General features: G+C 29.5%; 1 protein-coding gene across 7 annotated transcripts in view; it reads right to left on the bottom strand.

The window, feature by feature from the left end:
* LOC107450596 (serine-rich adhesin for platelets) overlaps nucleotides 1-20011 on the bottom strand; it is a 51092-nt gene that overhangs the window by 8642 nt on the left and 22439 nt on the right. For 2 of the 7 annotated variants that reach the window (XM_071185693.1, XM_071185691.1), the window contains exon 2: nucleotides 15371-15590. The exons of 4 other annotated variants lie outside the window; for them this stretch is intronic. In XM_071185693.1, the coding sequence (XP_071041794.1) occupies nucleotides 15371-15590 (220 nt within the window). Of the gene's footprint in view, nucleotides 1-10969; nucleotides 11276-15370; nucleotides 15591-20011 lie in introns of all 7 variants that reach the window. One more of the 7 variants, XM_071185688.1, reaches the window with a different exon arrangement.

The raw sequence follows: 20011 nt of genomic DNA, 5'->3' as shown, positions 1-20011 counted from the left end.
TAAAAACTACAGTGAGGAAGAAAAATGTACAGGGAGAACTAGGGAATGAAAAAAAAAAGATAACCTTCGATAATTGGTTCAAGAACTAATAACAGTAAAAATTACAATACGAGCCGAAATGCTCTATTGCTCATTGAAATGTAACTGCATAGATGTAATTTAAGATATTAAACTTTTTATTTGTTTCCTGACCTCGAGTTTTCTTTTATTTATTTATTTATTTTTTAAACCTTCAATTGGTCGAAAGTCATTGGAATTGTAAATGCTATTTTCGGAAATTTTTTTTTCTCGTTTTTTTTATCAGCTTTGAATATAAACTATGTTGTGAAAAAGAAAAATTTCTATTCCTCTCTGGAGATCTTTGTTAGATTGTGCTAAAATGATTTCATAAAAATAACAAAATAAATAAATAGGGATCGAAAGAAAGAGATCGAATCTACATCGAAATTTTTAAAAATGAAACAACTGAGACAAGAGCTACGTAATGCCAACAAGAGAAATAAAAACTGTTCTCTATTTGTAATGATATGAGTCTTATTAAAGAATAAAAATACTAATACATACGTATATTTGAAAGGCGAATCAGTTTGTTGCTGAAATAATGCGATGCGAAGTAAAAATAGAGAAAGAACCAAAAATTAGTTCTAGTGCAAATAAATACATTTTTGAAAGGGGAATCAGTTTGTCGCTGAAGTAATGCGATGCGAAGTAAAAATAGAGAAAGAACCAAAAATTAGTTCTAGTGCAAATAAATACATTTTTGAAAGGGGAATCAGTTTGTCGCTGAAGTAATGCGATGCGAAGTAAAAATAGAGAAAGAACCAAAAATTAGTTCTAGTGCAAATAAATACATTTTTGAAAGGGGAATCAGTTTGTCGCTGAAGTAATGCGATGCGAAGTAAAAATAGAGAAAGAACCAAAAATTAGTTCTAGTGCAAATAAATACATTTTTGAAAGGGGAATCAGTTTGTCGCTGAAGTAATGCGATGCGAAGTAAAAATAGAGAAAGAACCAAAAATTAGTTCTAGTGCAAATAAATACATTTTTGAAAGGGGAATCAGTTTGTCGCTGAAGTAATGCGATGCGAAGTAAAAATAGAGAAAGAACCAAAAATTAGTTCTAGTGCAAATAAATACATTTTTGAAAGGGGAATCAGTTTGTCGCTGAAGTAATGCGATGCGAAGTAAAAATAGAGAAAGAACCAAAAATTAGTTCTAGTGCAAATAAATACATTTTTGAAAGGGGAATCAGTTTGTCGCTGAAGTAATGCGATGCGAAGTAAAAATAGAGAAAGAACCAAAAATTAGTTCTAGTGCAAATAAATACATTTTTGAAAGGGGAATCAGTTTGTCGCTGAAGTAATGCGATGCGAAGTAAAAATAGAGAAAGAACCAAAAATTAGTTCTAGTGCAAATAAATACATTTTTGAAAGGGGAATCAGTTTGTCGCTGAAGTAATGCGATGCGAAGTAAAAATAGAGAAAGAACCAAAAATTAGTTCTAGTGCAAATAAATACATTTTTGAAAGGGGAATCAGTTTGTCGCTGAAGTAATGCGATGCGAAGTAAAAATAGAGAAAGAACCAAAAATTAGTTCTAGTGCAAATAAATACATTTTTGAAAGGGGAATCAGTTTGTCGCTGAAGTAATGCGATGCGAAGTAAAAATAGAGAAAGAACCAAAAATTAGTTCTAGTGCAAATAAATACATTTTTGAAAGGGGAATCAGTTTGTCGCTGAAGTAATGCGATGCGAAGTAAAAATAGAGAAAGAACCAAAAATTAGTTCTAGTGCAAATAAATACATTTTTGAAAGGGGAATCAGTTTGTCGCTGAAGTAATGCGATGCGAAGTAAAAATAGAGAAAGAACCAAAAATTAGTTCTAGTGCAAATAAATACATTTTTGAAAGGGGAATCAGTTTGTCGCTGAAGTAATGCGATGCGAAGTAAAAATAGAGAAAGAACCAAAAATTAGTTCTAGTGCAAATAAATACATTTTTGAAAGGGGAATCAGTTTGTCGCTGAAGTAATGCGATGCGAAGTAAAAATAGAGAAAGAACCAAAAATTAGTTCTAGTGCAAATAAATACATTTTTGAAAGGGGAATCAGTTTGTCGCTGAAGTAATGCGATGCGAAGTAAAAATAGAGAAAGAACCAAAAATTAGTTCTAGTGCAAATAAATACATTTTTGAAAGGGGAATCAGTTTGTCGCTGAAGTAATGCGATGCGAAGTAAAAATAGAGAAAGAACCAAAAATTAGTTCTAGTGCAAATAAATACATTTTTGAAAGGGGAATCAGTTTGTCGCTGAAGTAATGCGATGCGAAGTAAAAATAGAGAAAGAACCAAAAATTAGTTCTAGTGCAAATAAATACATTTTTGAAAGGGGAATCAGTTTGTCGCTGAAGTAATGCGATGCGAAGTAAAAATAGAGAAAGAACCAAAAATTAGTTCTAGTGCAAATAAATACATTTTTGAAAGGGGAATCAGTTTGTCGCTGAAGTAATGCGATGCGAAGTAAAAATAGNTATATATATATATATATATATATATATATATATAAAGAATTTATATTTAAAAGCTTCTGCGGCATTTTATACGTTTATATGCTTTTGATTAAAAAAAAAATTTAAAAAAATGTTATCGACCTCTTCGCTGAATTGCAACCTAAATAAATCACGTGCTAAGTTTTGTCGTTATTTCTTTCAAAATCGTTTGCTTTATCCACAACATAAAACCAAAAGATAATATTCTATTCGGCCAAACGATATTCAAAAAAGTTTTATTGCGAAAAAACAGGAAATGAAATATTCATAAATGAAATTAGCTTAGACCCGCATTTCAGGCGACGGTAGAGAAAAATGCAATCAAAATTTTCAACCGCTTTTCCTTTTCCATCATCATAATGGATTTTATCGTTGAGAAAAATCGATTTCATATCGTGCTGTCTCTTAAACCGCGACTTTTTGTGTCAGCGAAAGATAAATTCGTGATGTGCGAAAATTGTAAAATGGATTTCTAAATTTAAGTTTATGGAAAACGATTTCGTCATTTTAAATTTTGACACAGAAGTGAATTTTTTAATGACGGCAAAAATGTTATGTTGATGTACAGTATGGGTTATGTTACAGACAGTATGGAATCGTTTCAGTTCCTACGTAAACATAACATGCACATATAAAACGGGAAAGATAGTTAACACAAAATAAATAAATAAAATTTTTCTATGCTTCCTAATTCATAAAACTGCTCTTTTTATGGAGGTTGTAACTGAATAGTGGCCCAACTCCATCTTTGTCACTTCTTTTTTTTTTATCTTTTGTGGTCAAAACGTTTGACCTCTAAAACACATCGAAAATTTTATGTATGTATAAGTTCAAAATGTAGAGAAAACAAGGGGGAAATTACAGAACAATGAAAAAAAAGGGGGGAAAGAAAAATAATAATAAAAATATATAAATATATAAAAACGGGAAAAAAGAGACAAAAAATTTTCATCAGCTCACACGATTGTATCCGCAAAAAAGAGTGCTTTCCAATATTGCATCAATAATTTTCTTCGTGTTTTTTTGTTTTTATTTATTATATATATATATATATATATTTCTTTTTTTCCTTTCCATTTTAAGAAAATTGTAAAAATCGGGGGAATTCAATGTCTTACTTAAAGATTCCCCTTACCCCTCCGGCCTCCTTGTTAGCAAAAATAAGCAATTCACAACCATCGGCTTAGTGCTTACGTAATATTTGAATAGCCCATACAAAGTCGAATAAAAGTCTAGATTGTTTTTCTCTTTTCTCTGATTTGTGAACAGCATAAATAAGCTATAAGTTTCTTTTAAAGGAACTAAACTTCTTACTGTTAGACGACTATTACAACAAATTTCGAAAAGTAACAAGTGTGTGTACAAGTGTGCTTATCACCTTCGGATAGATTATTAGACAGCAATTGGGCTAGCAGAATTGCCATCTCATATTAGGTTTCACATTAATTTATATGAACACATCCAAAATCATTTACACACAATTATAAAATAGAATTGTAAGCTTATACTTATAATGATGGATAAATAGTGAATATTTTCTTTTATTTTTAAATAAGGACTCAATTTAAACCTTTATCAACATCGATATTTTTTGACACAAAGTTAAAATCAATGAGAATAATATTTAAAAAAAAAAACGTGATATGAAAAAATATAAAAATATTTAATTTTCTAATTTTAAAAGTTTTCTTTTTAATTTTCTTTCAAATGTGCAACATTACATTTCTTGTAGTCGCTTCTCACCCTTGTCACATATTGTAACTTATAATTTCAGCAAACCCCCCCCCCTCTTTTCCCAAGCATGACATCATTTGCTAAACAGCCCCATAGATAATCGAAGAATGGACAGTACTTAAGAGTGCACATAATTTTTTTCAATAATAACAGTAAACAGCTAAAATAAATATTCTTTTAGGACAGTAATCATAGTTTCTAGAATAATCTCGAAAGTACTTAATCACATAACAATAAGGAAATTTATGAGTTTAAATGATAATCATAAAAAACCCAGCATAAGTCACTTGATGTTTACGAGACAAAAATTATAACCGAGATAAACATTAGACGTGAATTACACGTGACCTAAACGGATATAAATGTAAATATAAAATTCGTCGAAGCATTTATGTTAAATTTTACGAGACAATAAACAAAGCTGTATTGTTACATTTGTTCAAATTAAACACAATAATCTGCTTTTTCTATCCGCTTTATTTCCTTGCAAGAAAACGATTATTAAAGCTTTTTATCTCTTTAGTGTTGCCACGAAATTCACATCAACATAAAAGTAATATAAGTGTAGGAAAATTATGGCAACAGTGATTGGAGGTGTTACAGAGAAATGCATCACACGAAATGCACATTTAGTTCTAGAACAATATTGCACCAATAATAAATTATGGAAACCGATTGAGCTTATATGTCCAGGAAGAAGTTGAAACTATCGTTTGCTGAACTTATCATTCACGATTCTTTAATTGTTCCATGCATAAACGTTGGAACTTGGAAGAAAAATCACGAAATTCGCATTTGTACAAATCAACAATGAAATCGGCATACGGGCGAAACTGTACTCAACCCTTAAAGTCACGACTAATCCCGAAAAGAAAAAAAAAATTATAAAAACAATCCCGCCTCCCACTTTCTAAAGCTTTACTGCATTATTCTTCAGTAAAATAAGTACAATGAATAAAATCGTTTGACAATGACTGACTTGATTGCAGGCTAAAAAGTGGAATCATGCTTTTAGTCCTCTTCTTTTCGCTTTCTTTTTTCTTTATCTCCCTTTATTTTAGGGACAATAGGAAATCGAGAATTTAATGTTGCATAAGAATTAACCCACTGAGGGAAAAGATAATTTTCTCTTCATCAGTTACTACAATTGCTCAAAATAATGAAAAGATTTAACTACCGTAAATAAAATTTTGATTCCAGAGTTTTAAACCAGTACAAAATTTTTTTTTTCAATAATAAAGAATGCAACATTACTTTATTTACTTATTTCCCATCAAACCTGGGAGGATTCACTTAAACGCTACGTTTCAAAACAAAAACTCCATAAATTTTAAATTAATTCAATTGTTATTTCAAATGCAACCTGTCAATTAAAACGGTGAATGCCCAGCTAATTTTACATGGCTTGTCCGTCTGGCCAAACGGTAAATAACTACAAACTAAATTTACAAATATTAGACAGATTTTGCTAGTTTTTGAAAAGGTTTAGCAAGACATTTCTGAAAAAAAGTGGCGAATTATATAAGCCTACGAATTGTTTAGAAATAGTGGAGGATAAAAATCTACTTAATTGAATTTATTAAACCTAGAATCACAGTTAATAAAATTTAAAATATTTATTCGCTGTCCGGAGCAAGTTGGCATCTCTGGTGTAAATAAAACTATTTTTGCGTGTTCTATATTGCATTAATTTCTCTAAACCATTTTAGCAACGATAATAATATAAAAAAATTAAAAGCATTAAAAATTTACTCGAATTATGTGTTTTTAATAATCTTGGTTTCGCCGATCACCGGTGACCCCCCGTGGCACTACGAACAAACTCAGTACCAGTCACCAATGACCCCCATGGCATTCAACGTGTTAAAAATCGAATTTCGACCAACTTCTGATGGCCACCTCTGTCCTCTGACCTACATTATAGTAGTACAGTGCATATATGTACCATCATGTTAAAGGGAAAATTCTAATAATTTTTTCTAATAATTGCTGATAATTTTCCCTATTTAATTGTAACAAATAAACAGATGGCGGATTTTTATTCTACAGGCATAGCTGCCAACATGGATAGAAAAAAAATCCAGTAGATTTTACGAAATAATATAAATTTCATGATAATTCTTGCACAATGTACTAAATATTTTACGCTTAGGGAATTTTAGGGATTTTTATAGTCATCAAAATAGAAAAACTGCAATATTTTCCAGTTATGATTGACAATCAACATACTTTAAATCTTAAGTATTATGTTTACGCATAATTTCGAGTATTAATAAGCATTTAATTAATCAAAGACAGTTAAAAGATTTTTTAAAATTTATTTAAAAAGAGAGTTGTAAATAAAAATATGCTAAACATTTTAGAACAAAAATTTTTTGAACTGATTGCTATAAATTAAGTTCGTTTCATTATGTACTAGTAATACTTATTTAAATATCCAAGCAAGCAATAATCTGCACGAAAATTCTTTATCAATGGGGATTTTTTTAGGAAACTTACACAATTTTAGAGACCAGGAGAAACTGACAAAATCCAATAGTCTTCTGGAAAATCCAGTACAGTTGGCAGATATGTACATTTATTTACGATACATGCAAAATAGAAGGCCAGCACCCAATCAGAATTTGAGATATAAAGTGTGCGCTGTTTTAGTTTAATTTTTTATAAGAAAATTTTACTAACACAGTTCTGTAATCAGCAGTTTTTAGAAGTTCATTAAATAATATAGATTTGCCATATTTTTGATAAATATCATTGTTTTTGAGCAATTCACGTTATAAGAATTTTTCAGCCTAATCTAAAATATTTTTAACTATAAATATTTTATCAGAAACTATACATATTTTATCAGTTAAAACTGTAATAAATTGAAATTTAAAAAAATATAACTGACAAATATGTAACTCACTCAAAAATCACATTTTTATTGCTCTACAGTTTTGTGGCAAGTTCCATAGAAGTTCTAAAAATTATTAAGCGTTATCTCTTTCAAACTCGATCTTTTTATTTTACATCTTTTTTGACAAGCACTGTGCTGTACAATAATACTCTATCATCAAAAGTTTGTGAAGTACAAGCCTATCAGGAAAACGAAATCAAAAACTTAACCTAAAAATCTCAGATGGTAAGATGAATTCAAATGACCTCACCAATAACCCATTATTGCAGCTCCAATGCAATGTTAACAACGACACCAAATCATATCTATCCAACACCTCCTAGAAGAGGGAAGACGGATCAATGTAGTAGTCCAACGTAACGAACATAAACTGCGCAGTGGGAAAATACGAAAGATGTCGCTTCGTTCGGAAAACTAAAGGATCAGATATCTCTTTTATGGTCACCTGTGCGGAGGTCTTCGCTTTTCTAGGAGGTGTTGATCTAGCATGCAAATATTGCAGTGGTTAGCAGTGAGTGCAGATATTGTTAACCATTTATAACAGTTTTGACCTATTTAATAATGACACGGTGGTTTTATGATAATGTTGTATTTAAGTAAAGCAATAAAATTTGCGACCGACAAACAAATATAAACCAGTTTTGATCAAAAAAAATGGACGTAGGTAAAGCGAGACGCTTTACTACTCTAAATATTTTTTACAAAAAATAATAATAAATAAAAACAAAAAGGCAAAATATACACATGGTTCATATAATCACAGCCCGCAAAGTATGTTTTTAGAATCCTTCTTAAAAAATGAGGTATGCAAAGTATATATAGTTTGTCTATAGAAAAAACTCCCCTCGCCACTAAGTCTAATGCCGTGTGCTGCTGTGGAAAGAAGAAATATCGCATTTTAAAGGGGGGAGCTTCTTTCTCCCCTGATCCCCTCTCTCTCGCCAACCCAAATCAAAACCTGTCTTAAATAATGATCTAACCCCTACTTAAAAAAGTTAAACCTCGTAACCATAGTCTCCGTCACCACTCCAGATGAATGGGTAGGGGCGTTCTTTACATAGACAAACTAAGTCACATATTGAAATTTAAGCTAGGAAATATTGAAATTTAAGCTAGGAAAAATAAAGTTATTGAAATTCGACAATTTTGGAAGCGGTAATAAAAACATCAAAAATCTATTTTTATTATTAGGTGAAACAAATCAAAATTATTCGAAAGGCATTTCGAATAATTGCCCTTTTAATTCTTTTCACTTACCTAAAATAATCAAACAGATTTAGTCTGTTTTTATCGCGCCTTTTTTAAAAGTAATTCGTCGGAATTTCCATTTTTTTTTTGTTACTAGATAAAATACTAAACAGCAGTAATTTTTTTTAAAAATTTATTTTTTAAAGGTTTTTTAAAAATAGTGTTGCTCATGGATCATCCTATATAAAAATAGTATTTTGTAAAAAAAAAAAAAATAAGAAAAGAGAGAGAGAATGCATGCAAATCTTTTACGCATAGACAATTTCAGATTACCAGTAAAAAACTAATAAACAATAAAATGAAAATCTTACACAACTCCTGTATTAATTATAACAGTTTTGAGTCATTAATTAAATCGAAAAAAAAATTTTTTTTCAGGACTTACATCTAAAATCAAAAAATCAGACTATGTCTTTCATTTTAGAACATTGTTGGCGACTTGGCTATCAAGGAGACTTTGTATGCCAAGGTTGGCGGCATAGTAATAATTAACTCAGAAATATATTACAGAGCTTATTTATCCTTGTAGAAATCGTAATAGATGCATTACGAAAGCAAATGATTGACAGGTTCATTGACGAAAAATATTCCAAATTCACTAAACTTATGAATTGAATTTCATATTTTAAAATTTTCGGCTATTTTTCAGAGATCTTTCGTTAAACAAAAAAGGAAAAAAAAAGTGCAGTTTAAGTACCTTAAATTTAATACAAAGCTTAAATTTTAAACGACATAGGGTGTTCCATAAAAATTTAGAAATAGAAGGCAGTATATATTATTAGAAACTCCTCCAAGTTTCAACTAGCAATCAAACAGGTTTAAATAATTTTACAACCACCTTCTTCAAAAATAATTTGTCAGGCTTTTTTTCCCCAGCTTCGATATAATAAACATTTTTATTAATAAAATTTCTGAAAAATGATAAATAATTATAAAAATATAACAATATAATTCCAGTGGGAATTAGACTGGCTTCTCACGATACTGTGTCATTGTTCATAACTATCGTGATATTATCAATAATAATTGTTGCCTAAAATTAAAGTGATATAATCGAAAATTATCGTTGTCAGTATTTATCATCGCAAATATAAGATTCATCGTTTTGAAAATGACTAATATATTTTTCTCTATAAGCATTACGATATTATCTCTTATAATAATTATTGTAGATAAGGCTCCAAGTTATAAAATAAACAATTGCTGTTCACATAAAATAATAAATATAACAAAAGAAAATATTTTTTAAACAAAAGAAAAAAGAAGTATTCTAAAACATTCAACTAAGTAACGCCAAACATATTTTTTTTTTCCCATATTGTACCGAAATTGCAGACTATAATTTACATCGTAACTATCCTTGCCAATAATACCATCAAAACATCGTCTGCTAAACATCGTCTGCTTGTCTGCTATGATCCTCCTTTCACACTATATAAATCCAACCACCCCAGATGAATTATTTCACCCCACCCATTTTTTATTACCAAAAATTCTAAAGATTGAGTCCTTCCTCCCTTCTTTTTCTAAAGAATAAAAGAAAATTGCTTTGCTCCATATCTGTTCACAAAATCCCTGCAAAGAGGAGAAAAAGAACTTTCTTTCAATACGTGTTTTTCTTTGAAGGTAGATGGCAACACGCGGTAGACGACGTGAAGTGAAGAAAGGACTTCTTTTTTTCAAATATTTCATCATTGAAAGAAAATACTTAAAACTTCAAAGAAACGGATCAATGCGAAAATAGATTTTGTTTTGCAACAGAGTGACAAGAAAATTGCGCTGAGTATTTTCAATCATTATTAAATTATTTTCAGCATATACATCTTGTATTAAACATTTAAGAACTATAAAAGGACAGTTTGAACAAAACAAAGAATAGAAAGAAGAAAAAAAAGTTTTGAATAACAAGTTGAATTGTAGCTAATACTTTGTGACAAACTTTTCAAAGTTTCATACATGTAACTTTAAAACAAATCTGAAATATCTGTTACATAAAATATTAGTCATTTTATAAAAAAGTAATTTAGAGAAACATTTTAAAGATGGGAAAAACGTATAAGCTAATTTTAATTAATTTCGTCGAAAATGTGGGAGCATTCAGTTATTTTTCTTCTTAACTTTGCAGTTAACAGCTTTAAAAAGAAAGTTTTTGAAATAATCCCTTTTGATATTTTATTTGTTTACTTAAGAACACAGGTGATAAAAGAAGTATTTCAGTCTTCAGTTAAACAGAGAGTGGTAAAACTATATTGTGCGTCAAATATTTATAACTTACTCTTTTCTTTATCACTGCTAAGCACCGTTGTTTCCTTTATGCTAACTCTATTTTATTTTTTTATTGTATGGATCACGTTTTTTTAGGTAAAGGTGTTGTCATTTGAAAATTTCAATATTTTATCACTGTAACGGCAACCGTATGCACTGAATAACCAGAGCAAGTGTAATTATCAGAGTACGTAACTTTATACAAAATTTTATTCTGTTTTCTCGAACGATATGTATGCCAACTAATCGCATGATTTATTATGATTACCACCCATACTTGCCTTCTTAAGTTCCAATTTAGAATCAGGGGGAAGTAGCTTCCACAGATCACGCCAATATCTAATCGTTCGTAATGAAGGATTAATCCAACTGTTGTTTAAGTCTAGTTCCGTAAAATGCTTCGTCTTCCTCAAGATTTCTTCGTGGCATCTTGAAGATTCTGTTATTCCCAGGCCGCAGTTAAAATATTTATAGAACTTTTCTTTACATCCCGATGAAGGCCAAGATCGCAAAATTTTCGAACATTCCGTGGTGTCCAAATCATGGCCATGTTGAAGATTGATAATTATTATTCCAAATAAACCTCTCTAAAATAAAGTAATTATAAGTTATCTATGATTAATTAAAAACCGATGTCTCAGTTTTCTTCTCTTAGACTAAGATAAGTTTTTTTTCTCTCTTAAGTTAAGCTTGATAAGTTAACTAAAGTCTAACTAAAGCCTCTTTACTGAAAACCTCTTCTTTAACTCATGAAAGCAAATGAAAATTTTAACTTTATGTGAGTCATTTCTTATTTGTTCATTGTTGCGTAATGTTGTACAATTAAGTGAAGGCCTTATTTGAATAGATTGTTTATTTCGACATAAAAAACAGTTATAAAGTCTAATGAGTTTATTATTTTCTTATCTGTTTAATAATGTTCTCTGTTTAGCAGCAAATAACAAGCTTGAAGTGTACTAGCTATGAAATAAGATAAGAATATCTTATCTTGTATGAACTTGTAAATAAGAATAACTCAAATATTTTTTCTCTCCAATAAATAGGGATTAAATCCACTGTTCAAAAAAAAAAACTCATATTATGCGTATAAAACATCGAATATAATCTGAATTATTATGCTTTTGCATATTTTAAAATTCTTAATAAGTTAACATTCCACACTGGCATAATAAATCAAGAGAATTTGCAGACTTGGTCGATTATCTATAGAAGTCTTGGATCAATAATGAAATTTGTTACGTACGTACACTGATATAATACAAAACAAATAACCATTCAACAATTGAAATACATACGCATGATCGTGCGTAACACTCATTGGTATGAAACAGCGGTATAATAAATTAAGAGAATTTGCAGACTTGGTCGATTGGCCTATCTCTAGAAGTGCTGGATCAACTTTAATGAAATTTGATACGTACGTACACTGACATAATATAAAACAAACTAGGAGGCTTCGCCCCCTGCTCGCTGGCGCTCGCCAACCCCCGGAACTGCTTTCGCAGTTCATTTCGGATAGCTTCTCAATCCGATGCTCGCTCATTGCATACGTTCTTAACGTTTAGCTTTTGTATACTTTTCTGAACACTGAAGTTCCGAAAACTTTTCACTGTAGAAAATTCTAAACCTGTGCATTTCAATATTAATTTGAAATTGCAAACAGTTCACATATTTTTCTTAATCACACTATTCTAAATTTCAGTTGTTGAGAAAAGTAACTGTTGTAAGTTTTGTTTTAAAGTCTTTCCCACCAGGGGGCTAAGACCATGTGCTGTAAAACAATATTAAATAGTACTGAACGCCGGATGTAAAGCATCGGCTTCGATGAAGATAATTTTGTGAGAATTTTTTTGATAATTCGGTGAGAATTCACCCAACTAACCATATGATGCTCACCACGTGCTCTTGCCCGCCGAAGCCTATCAATTAAAACGTATTAGCATTTTATATAATATAGATTAGCCATATAATGCTCACTACGTGCTCTTGCGCGCCGAAGCCTATCAATTAAAAATAAAAACTGTTGCCTACGCGAGAGAAGAAATATAATCGGTTTTATTGATACATACGTACGTATTAGCGTTTTATATAATAAGATAACCATTCAACAATTGAAATACATACGCATGATCGTGCGTAACACTCATTGGTATGAAACAATGGTAATAACTAAATAAACAACAACAAAAAATTGTTTGCCACTCCATGATCCCCTCCATGTTCCAGCTATCTCAACCCTAAACTTCTCCCCCTCTTCAGTGGGCGTAATCCTTAATCAATCTTCATCTGTCAAAATCAGAGAAGAAAAATCGGAGGGGTGAAGAATTAAGCTTGGAGAGGGGTGATAGAGAATTATGCTTTATCGCCTCTTACTTGGCAACTATAGGACTTCAAACCAACGCCAAGCAAATCACGTTCGGAGCGTACTCCAGGTGGCAACGTTTATCTTTTTTTTTTTCAAGATGTTTATTGCCAAACAGCTTTTAAATGAAATCAAAGTCGTTAATGCATTTGGTTGAAATCTTCAGAGTGACCAAAAAATAAATTTCTAAATGCAATTGCATCAGTCAATACTCTCAAGGATAAACGATAACAAGCTGATTATAATGCTGATTAGTAGAGGAAAGCACGTGCCCCCTCAGGATGGTTTTTCAATTGCGAAATATTTTTTTATTTAAAAGTTAGTTTTTTAAAACTTTAAAAAGTTATTCTTGATAAAATAATTCCATATTTATCACTTAATGTAAATGGTGTTTTAAAAATCATAAATTTCCATGAATTATAACTTAATGTTGGTTAAGGATTTCAGTTTGTAGTTATTTAATTAAATTTATGTTATGTTATTAATGTTCAGTTATTAATTATTAGTATCTTACTAACATTGCGTAATGATTCTTAAATATAAATTCTCAAAGGTTTTAAAGTTGGTTTAAATTTTTAGTTGGTTTACATTTATGCGCATTTAAATTTTTCTTAATTATGATATTCAACTTATACCAGTTGGCATAAGTAAGTGTAGTGTTAGCTCCCTCATAAGCTTCTAAAACTACAGTTTTTTTCTTTTTTAAGTTATATTCTTTAAAAGCTATTTTTAATTTGAGTAATAGTTAATAATTTTAGAAAATGCTTAATAATTTAATCAAATAATTCTATGCTTAACATTTTTATGGTATTTTTAAAAGCGTTAAGGTTTTTTTTTTTTTTTTCTTCTTCATTATTTCGATTATAACTTCATGATGTCAATGTTAAGTTCTTATAATTTCAGTTATTTAGTTTAATTTACGTACAATGTCAATTTTTATTAATTATAGTAATTTTTTTATCAACATTTTGTAAGAAAAATTTCAGAAGAATTTTCAATTTTTTTCCTTTATGGTTGGCATTCCTGCCAACTTTTAATTCTTTCAAGGATGATTTTCCCCAGTGGTAGTAAAATAGAATTTAAATTACAATTTTAGGCAGAAACATTAGATGTATTTTGAAAAATATTATGCAGCCTACCATACTCTAGTATTACATATTATTATATATTCTTAATTTTTTTTAAAAATAGTGGTGGTAAAAAAGATTATAAATTAAGTTTATAAATGCAAGGAAAGGAATATATGGAAAGCATACACTTAACTACCACTTTAAAAATAGAAATAAAATTTATATTTTATTTCTATTACATTAATTACATTACTAAAATACAATTAATTTCATTGGTTTTGCTTTATTCCCTTTAGTTATGTTTAGAGCCCGGATTTTGATGACCTAAAAAATCTCAACTAATGTCCTTAAAAAGTAAAAAAAATGCCCTTTAAAAGGGCCAAAAATGCTCTTAAAAATGCAAAAATTGCCCAAAGAATGCCTTAATTAAAGTAAAAATATTGAATTAAAAAAATTTTTTGGTCTTTAAAATTATTTTGAGTCATTTAAAAAATATAAAGCAATGCAATACTTGATCTACGTTTATTAAAGTTTGAAAAATATGTTTTATATCCTAAAATAACAAAAATAGGAAAATATATTGCCACCAAAATATTTTTGTTTTGTATAGAAACTTTAATGGATATAACAACTTCCATCTCATAATATTACTAAATATCAGAATTACATAGGATTATTAAATGTTTTTTGATAATTTGAAATGTAAACGAGCGTCTCTTGTCTGAAAGTAAATTTTCATTCCTGCAGAAGCTTCTTTCAACGTCTACTGATACTATAGGTGCGTACTTGAAAAAGACGGTCTCACTTACTTACAATTCTTCTTCAATTTGAAAAGATTTTGCTTCACCTGTTAATATTCTATAGATTTTCTTCATTGCTTGGAAGCCAGTGTAATAATGAAAATAGATAAAAAATAGTAAAAATTGGAAAAAAATTAACAAAAAACTTTAAAAAATGCATTAAAATGCAAAATACGCCCCAAAATTTAAAGAAAAATGCCTTATAAATCTAAAAAAATGCTCTAAAAGAAAAAAAATGTCCAAAAATGCAAATGTCATCAAAATCCGGGCCTTAGATGTTACAGCCCATTATTTGTAAACCATCAACATTAGATCCCTCCCTATATTTTCTGGTAACTTTTCGCTATTTATTCAAAAGCGATAAATTATTAGTTGAAACAGAGCAATTTATAAATTCAGATAATTTTTTTTAGTTCTACAATATTTAGATATTATTGCTTTTGTACTTACCGGAAATCTTTCTTCTCCTTGGCCATCATCTATACAGAGACCTTTTTGGCCACCTGTCTTGTTCCGCCACTCTTCTGTTAGATGAATTTCATCTACAGAATGTGGCAGGACAGGTATTAGGGGGGCATGCCTGGCCCTGTACATCTTTTTTTCAAGAGTGGTGAATTTGGGTATTGTGGCAACAGCGTCCAAGGATGTTGCACGTCTTCCAACTGCTGCACTATGAAAATAAGCAAAGTAAAAATCAACTTCAAACTATTGAGGAATCAAAATATTCCAGTAGGTACTTTTTCCAGTAGGTCTAAAAAGCAGTATCTTTTTCATAGCGTTGTCGTCACTCATTCGAATCACGTGGGCGATCCAATTCATTCTATTTATTTTTATGTATTTAATAATATCAGGTTGTTTATAAATCTTGTACAGTTCAAAATTAAATCTCCTTCTCCAGTTATTGTTTTTTCATTTACACCACCAAGTATACCCCGCAAAATTTTTCTCTCAAATATTGCGATACAATTTTCCTCCAGTTTTGTCATTGTCCAAGCTTCAGAAGCGTATGTCAAGGCAGGCCGGACAAGAGTTTTGTAGATTAAGAACTTTGTTTTTCTAGAAAGAAACCTAGATTTAATAAATCTTCTCAGCCCATAGACAGCCCTATTCGCCTGATAGAGTCGGTTTTTTACTTCAGGAGTAATTCTGTTGTCAATGGTAATAATTGATCCTAAGTAAGTAAAACTCCTCACTGTTTCAAATCTATAAGAATTTATTTCAAGATAGGGGTCTGGGACTCTGTTTCTTGAGAATAACATATATATTGTTTTCTCCACATTTATGACCAAGCCCAATTTAACATACCAACGGGGCAACAAAAAAAAAAGGATTTCTCAGGTTTTGCATCCAAGAAAATATTTCTTCAAATACAAAAATAAGCTTGTAGGTTGCTCTTTTTTTATTCCGTTTTTTTTTTTTTTTTCTTTGTCAATAAAATTTAGCATGTGCGTATCAGAAATTTTCTCGACAAAGTTCTCCCGTTTAACTTTTGTAAATTTTGAAATAATATCATGTTTTATTTAAATTCATTGAATTAAATATAACATGAGTTGAAAAGAAGAAAAAAAACTTAATTTCAGATGCTCAAAATTTTTTTTGTTGTTGTTGCTATAATTCCTAATAAGTCGAATTAAATTTAAAAGAAAAAAAAAAGTCTTGTCACTAAGTTTCTGATTAAGAGAAGATTCAAAATGATACGTAACAAGCAATATTTGTAATGCTTGTTATTTGGCTTTTTAAAAAAAAAATTGATAAAAATCTAAAAAAAAATTTGACTAAAAAAAAATTTGATAAAAATCTGACAGTAATATTTAATGTTCCTTCCCTTCTTTTAAAGAGTCGTATATAAAACATTGATAAAGTTGCGGCCCGCCATTTGACTAGTGTTTTTAATTGCGACCCCCGGCCACATGTAATTTGGAAACCCCCACATTAGAATATGAATGACCATGACATTAGAATGACCATGTTCGCACTTCTGTGTATATATATTTTTTAAACATAAATCTACAGTTCAAATCCAATAATTTAATTTGCCCAGTTGATAAATTGAAGGAAAAACCAATTCACTATTGATGCTAGAGCATTCACATTTTTTATATTCAACAAGATGTGAGAAAAAAGATTTGTTTCTGAGATTAGCAATATCAAATGTTACTACTCAGTGTAAAAATATGCTTTCAGTTGGTCTTTGATAATACAACAGCTAAGTATTATTAACACTAGAAAGACGGAAAATTAGTATATACCTATATTGCCGAAAAGCAGTCAAAATGACTAGATTGTGAATGCGCCAATAAATTTGTTTAAAATTAATTTTTAGAATTTTTTATATTATTTACAGTTATGTAACAAGTTATTAGTAAATATTAACAATAAAAAAATTTATATGTTGTTCAAAAAGTCACAAAATTCTAAGAAATCATGTAATTGTATACATGATTGTTTTTCTAATTGAAATTAAAAGCAGTCAAAATGACTTCCTTAGGCAATCTAGTGTTAATAGCTTCATGGATTGTATAAATGTACAATTTTCAACTGCAGCCTAATCACATCCTAACCTAAAAATCTGGAAAGTGATTCAGCTTAATAATAAACCCTAGCTTTAAAGACACAAAATCATAAATATTACATGCACAACCATGTTATTAGTTGCAAGTACCCAATTATAATTTTGAACATAACACACACTTTCATGTTAACAATGAGAAAAATCATCTTAAAATGTAAGTAACATAAAAAAATTTATGTTCTCAACATAAAAATGTTTTGAGTGGAGGAAGAGCCAAGATAATATATTAGTGTCTTTTCGAATGTTCAAAAATATGCTGATGTGTTTTTGTAAATTTTTTTCTAAAATAACGAAATTTATTTTCTTATTATCAATTTAATAGGAAGTTGCTCCATGATAGGTTTATTTTATTTGCTTTAAATAAAATTCTGAACCGAACATGATTTTTTTTTATTTTAACCTTTGAAAAAATTTAGTAATTTAGTCAATAAATAATTGTGTCAGTAAGTATTACAATTATTTAATTTTTCTTACAATATAAGACATATTTTAACGAACTCTTAATCTTTAAAAATGACTTTTCATTTTAAATCTTAAAGATAATAAGTAATGTATTATAAAAACTAACAGAACCTTGTCTTTTTATTATATTAATTTTTTTCATCGCTATTAGGGTATAACATAATCTTTTACAAACAAAAAAGTACTTTTTGTATTAATTAAATTTTCTTTTCCATTGCTATAAATGTTATAATTATATATTAATTAATATAGATTAATGCTATATTTTAAAATAATAATATTTTAATGTTATAATTTAAAACTGAAAAATAAATCTTTATTATTTTCTTTTTTTCTAAAAAAAAAAAAAAAAACATAAGTGCTTTTGTCCAGTAAATGATCTCTTTTCTTAAGGATATTTCCAAATCCGTACTCTCTATGATGCCAATGCAATAGCCAAGGTGTATACAATCGCCAATTTCGACAGAATAATTTCGTCAACAAAATATATAAAATAGGATATTTCTTAAAATTAAATTTTTTTGTTCTTAGTTTGCATATACAGTCAAACCCCGCTATAGTGAGCACGATTTATAGTGAACTCCCGGATATAGTGAACGAAATGTTCGGTCTCGCGCCTTGCTATACACGTATAATGTTATTTTTTGTGGATATAGTGAACCAAAAAAGTTAGGAAGTTGGATATAATGAACTTCTTTCTGTCTTCGACTGATTTTCTTCTTCATTTTTTTTGTAATAATTTTGGAATTTCTACTTCAAAATAAATACATATACCGATGTTTAAAACCATGTATAGAGGGGAATGTAGCGATAAGCATTTTTTCTTGTTTGCTTCTTTTATCTCACTTTCCCATCCCTAAACAACCCAAGCAAATGTTTTTAACCCAGTCAGATGATGCACCTGTAGGGTGTCAGTGGGATCAATATGCACTTTCTGTCAGAAGGAATGAGTAATTATTCATTATTGGTCAAAAGATTGGACACTAATATGTGTTGATAAGGCCCTCATTCCAACTCCTTTTTGCTCTCAGTTCAGTTAAAAAGAAGCCAGCAAACAAGTGTCTCAAATTTAACTATGGCGACTAGTAAACGTAAAACGTTCTCCATTGATGATAAAATGGGCATTATCAGAAAAACTAAAATTGGATGCAATCAAGTTGATATTTGCAGGCAATATAAACTATCCAAATCTGCAGTTAGTAACATATGGAAAAATAGGCAATTAATAATCTCTGCTCATGAAAAAAAATTTAGATGGCAGAAAAAAGTTGAGAAAAGCAGATCACAAGGATGTTGAAGAAGCATTACTGAAGTGGTTCACCATTCGAAGAAGCCGCAATCTTTTTTATTTTTACAGTATTTGGACAAATGTCGATGAATTTGCTAAACGATTTAATGAGACTACTTTTATGTGCTCGAATGGCAGGTTAGACAGGTTTAAAAAACGGAATAATAGAAATTCAGGAAAAATTATCTGAGAGTCGGGAAGAGTGTTTCCATATCTGATGTTGAGGATTGCTCATCAGCTAAAAAGTACTAAATTTTTTTTGTGCACGCAAGACGAAGAGTAATGAAAAATAACACATTTTTTGCTACTACATAATATTTTTCAGTCATTTATTTGAATAATGTGTAATAAAAGGGAGGAGTTTGGGAACCATTAATTAAATTGCCTATGTAACGGATATAGTGAACTCTCGGTTATAGTGAACCAAAATTTTGGTCCCTTGAAGGTTCACTATAGCGGGGTTTGACTGTATTTTGAATTTTAGTTACAAAAGTTTTCTCTAATTTTGAAAATTTTAATTTTTAACAAGGGTGAGGCAGACACGTGCGAATTTAATATATATGTATATATAAGTAATAAAAATAAAAAAAGAAACATTTTTGAAATTAGTTTGCATATATTTTTAATTTTAGTTACGAAAGTTAATTATAACTTTAGAAAACTTTAACTTTTAAGAAACATTTATCAATAGAGTGAGGTGGACACGTGCGAATTCAATATATATATTAAAATAAAAAAATAAACATTTTTGAAATTATTAAAATAGATT

The sequence above is a fragment of the Parasteatoda tepidariorum genome, chromosome 9 (assembly GCF_043381705.1).
Source record: "Parasteatoda tepidariorum isolate YZ-2023 chromosome 9, CAS_Ptep_4.0, whole genome shotgun sequence".
Lineage (NCBI taxonomy): Eukaryota > Metazoa > Arthropoda > Arachnida > Araneae > Theridiidae > Parasteatoda > Parasteatoda tepidariorum.
The sequence above is the reverse complement of the archived record's forward strand: the minus strand, read 5'-3'. Positions and strand labels throughout refer to the sequence as shown.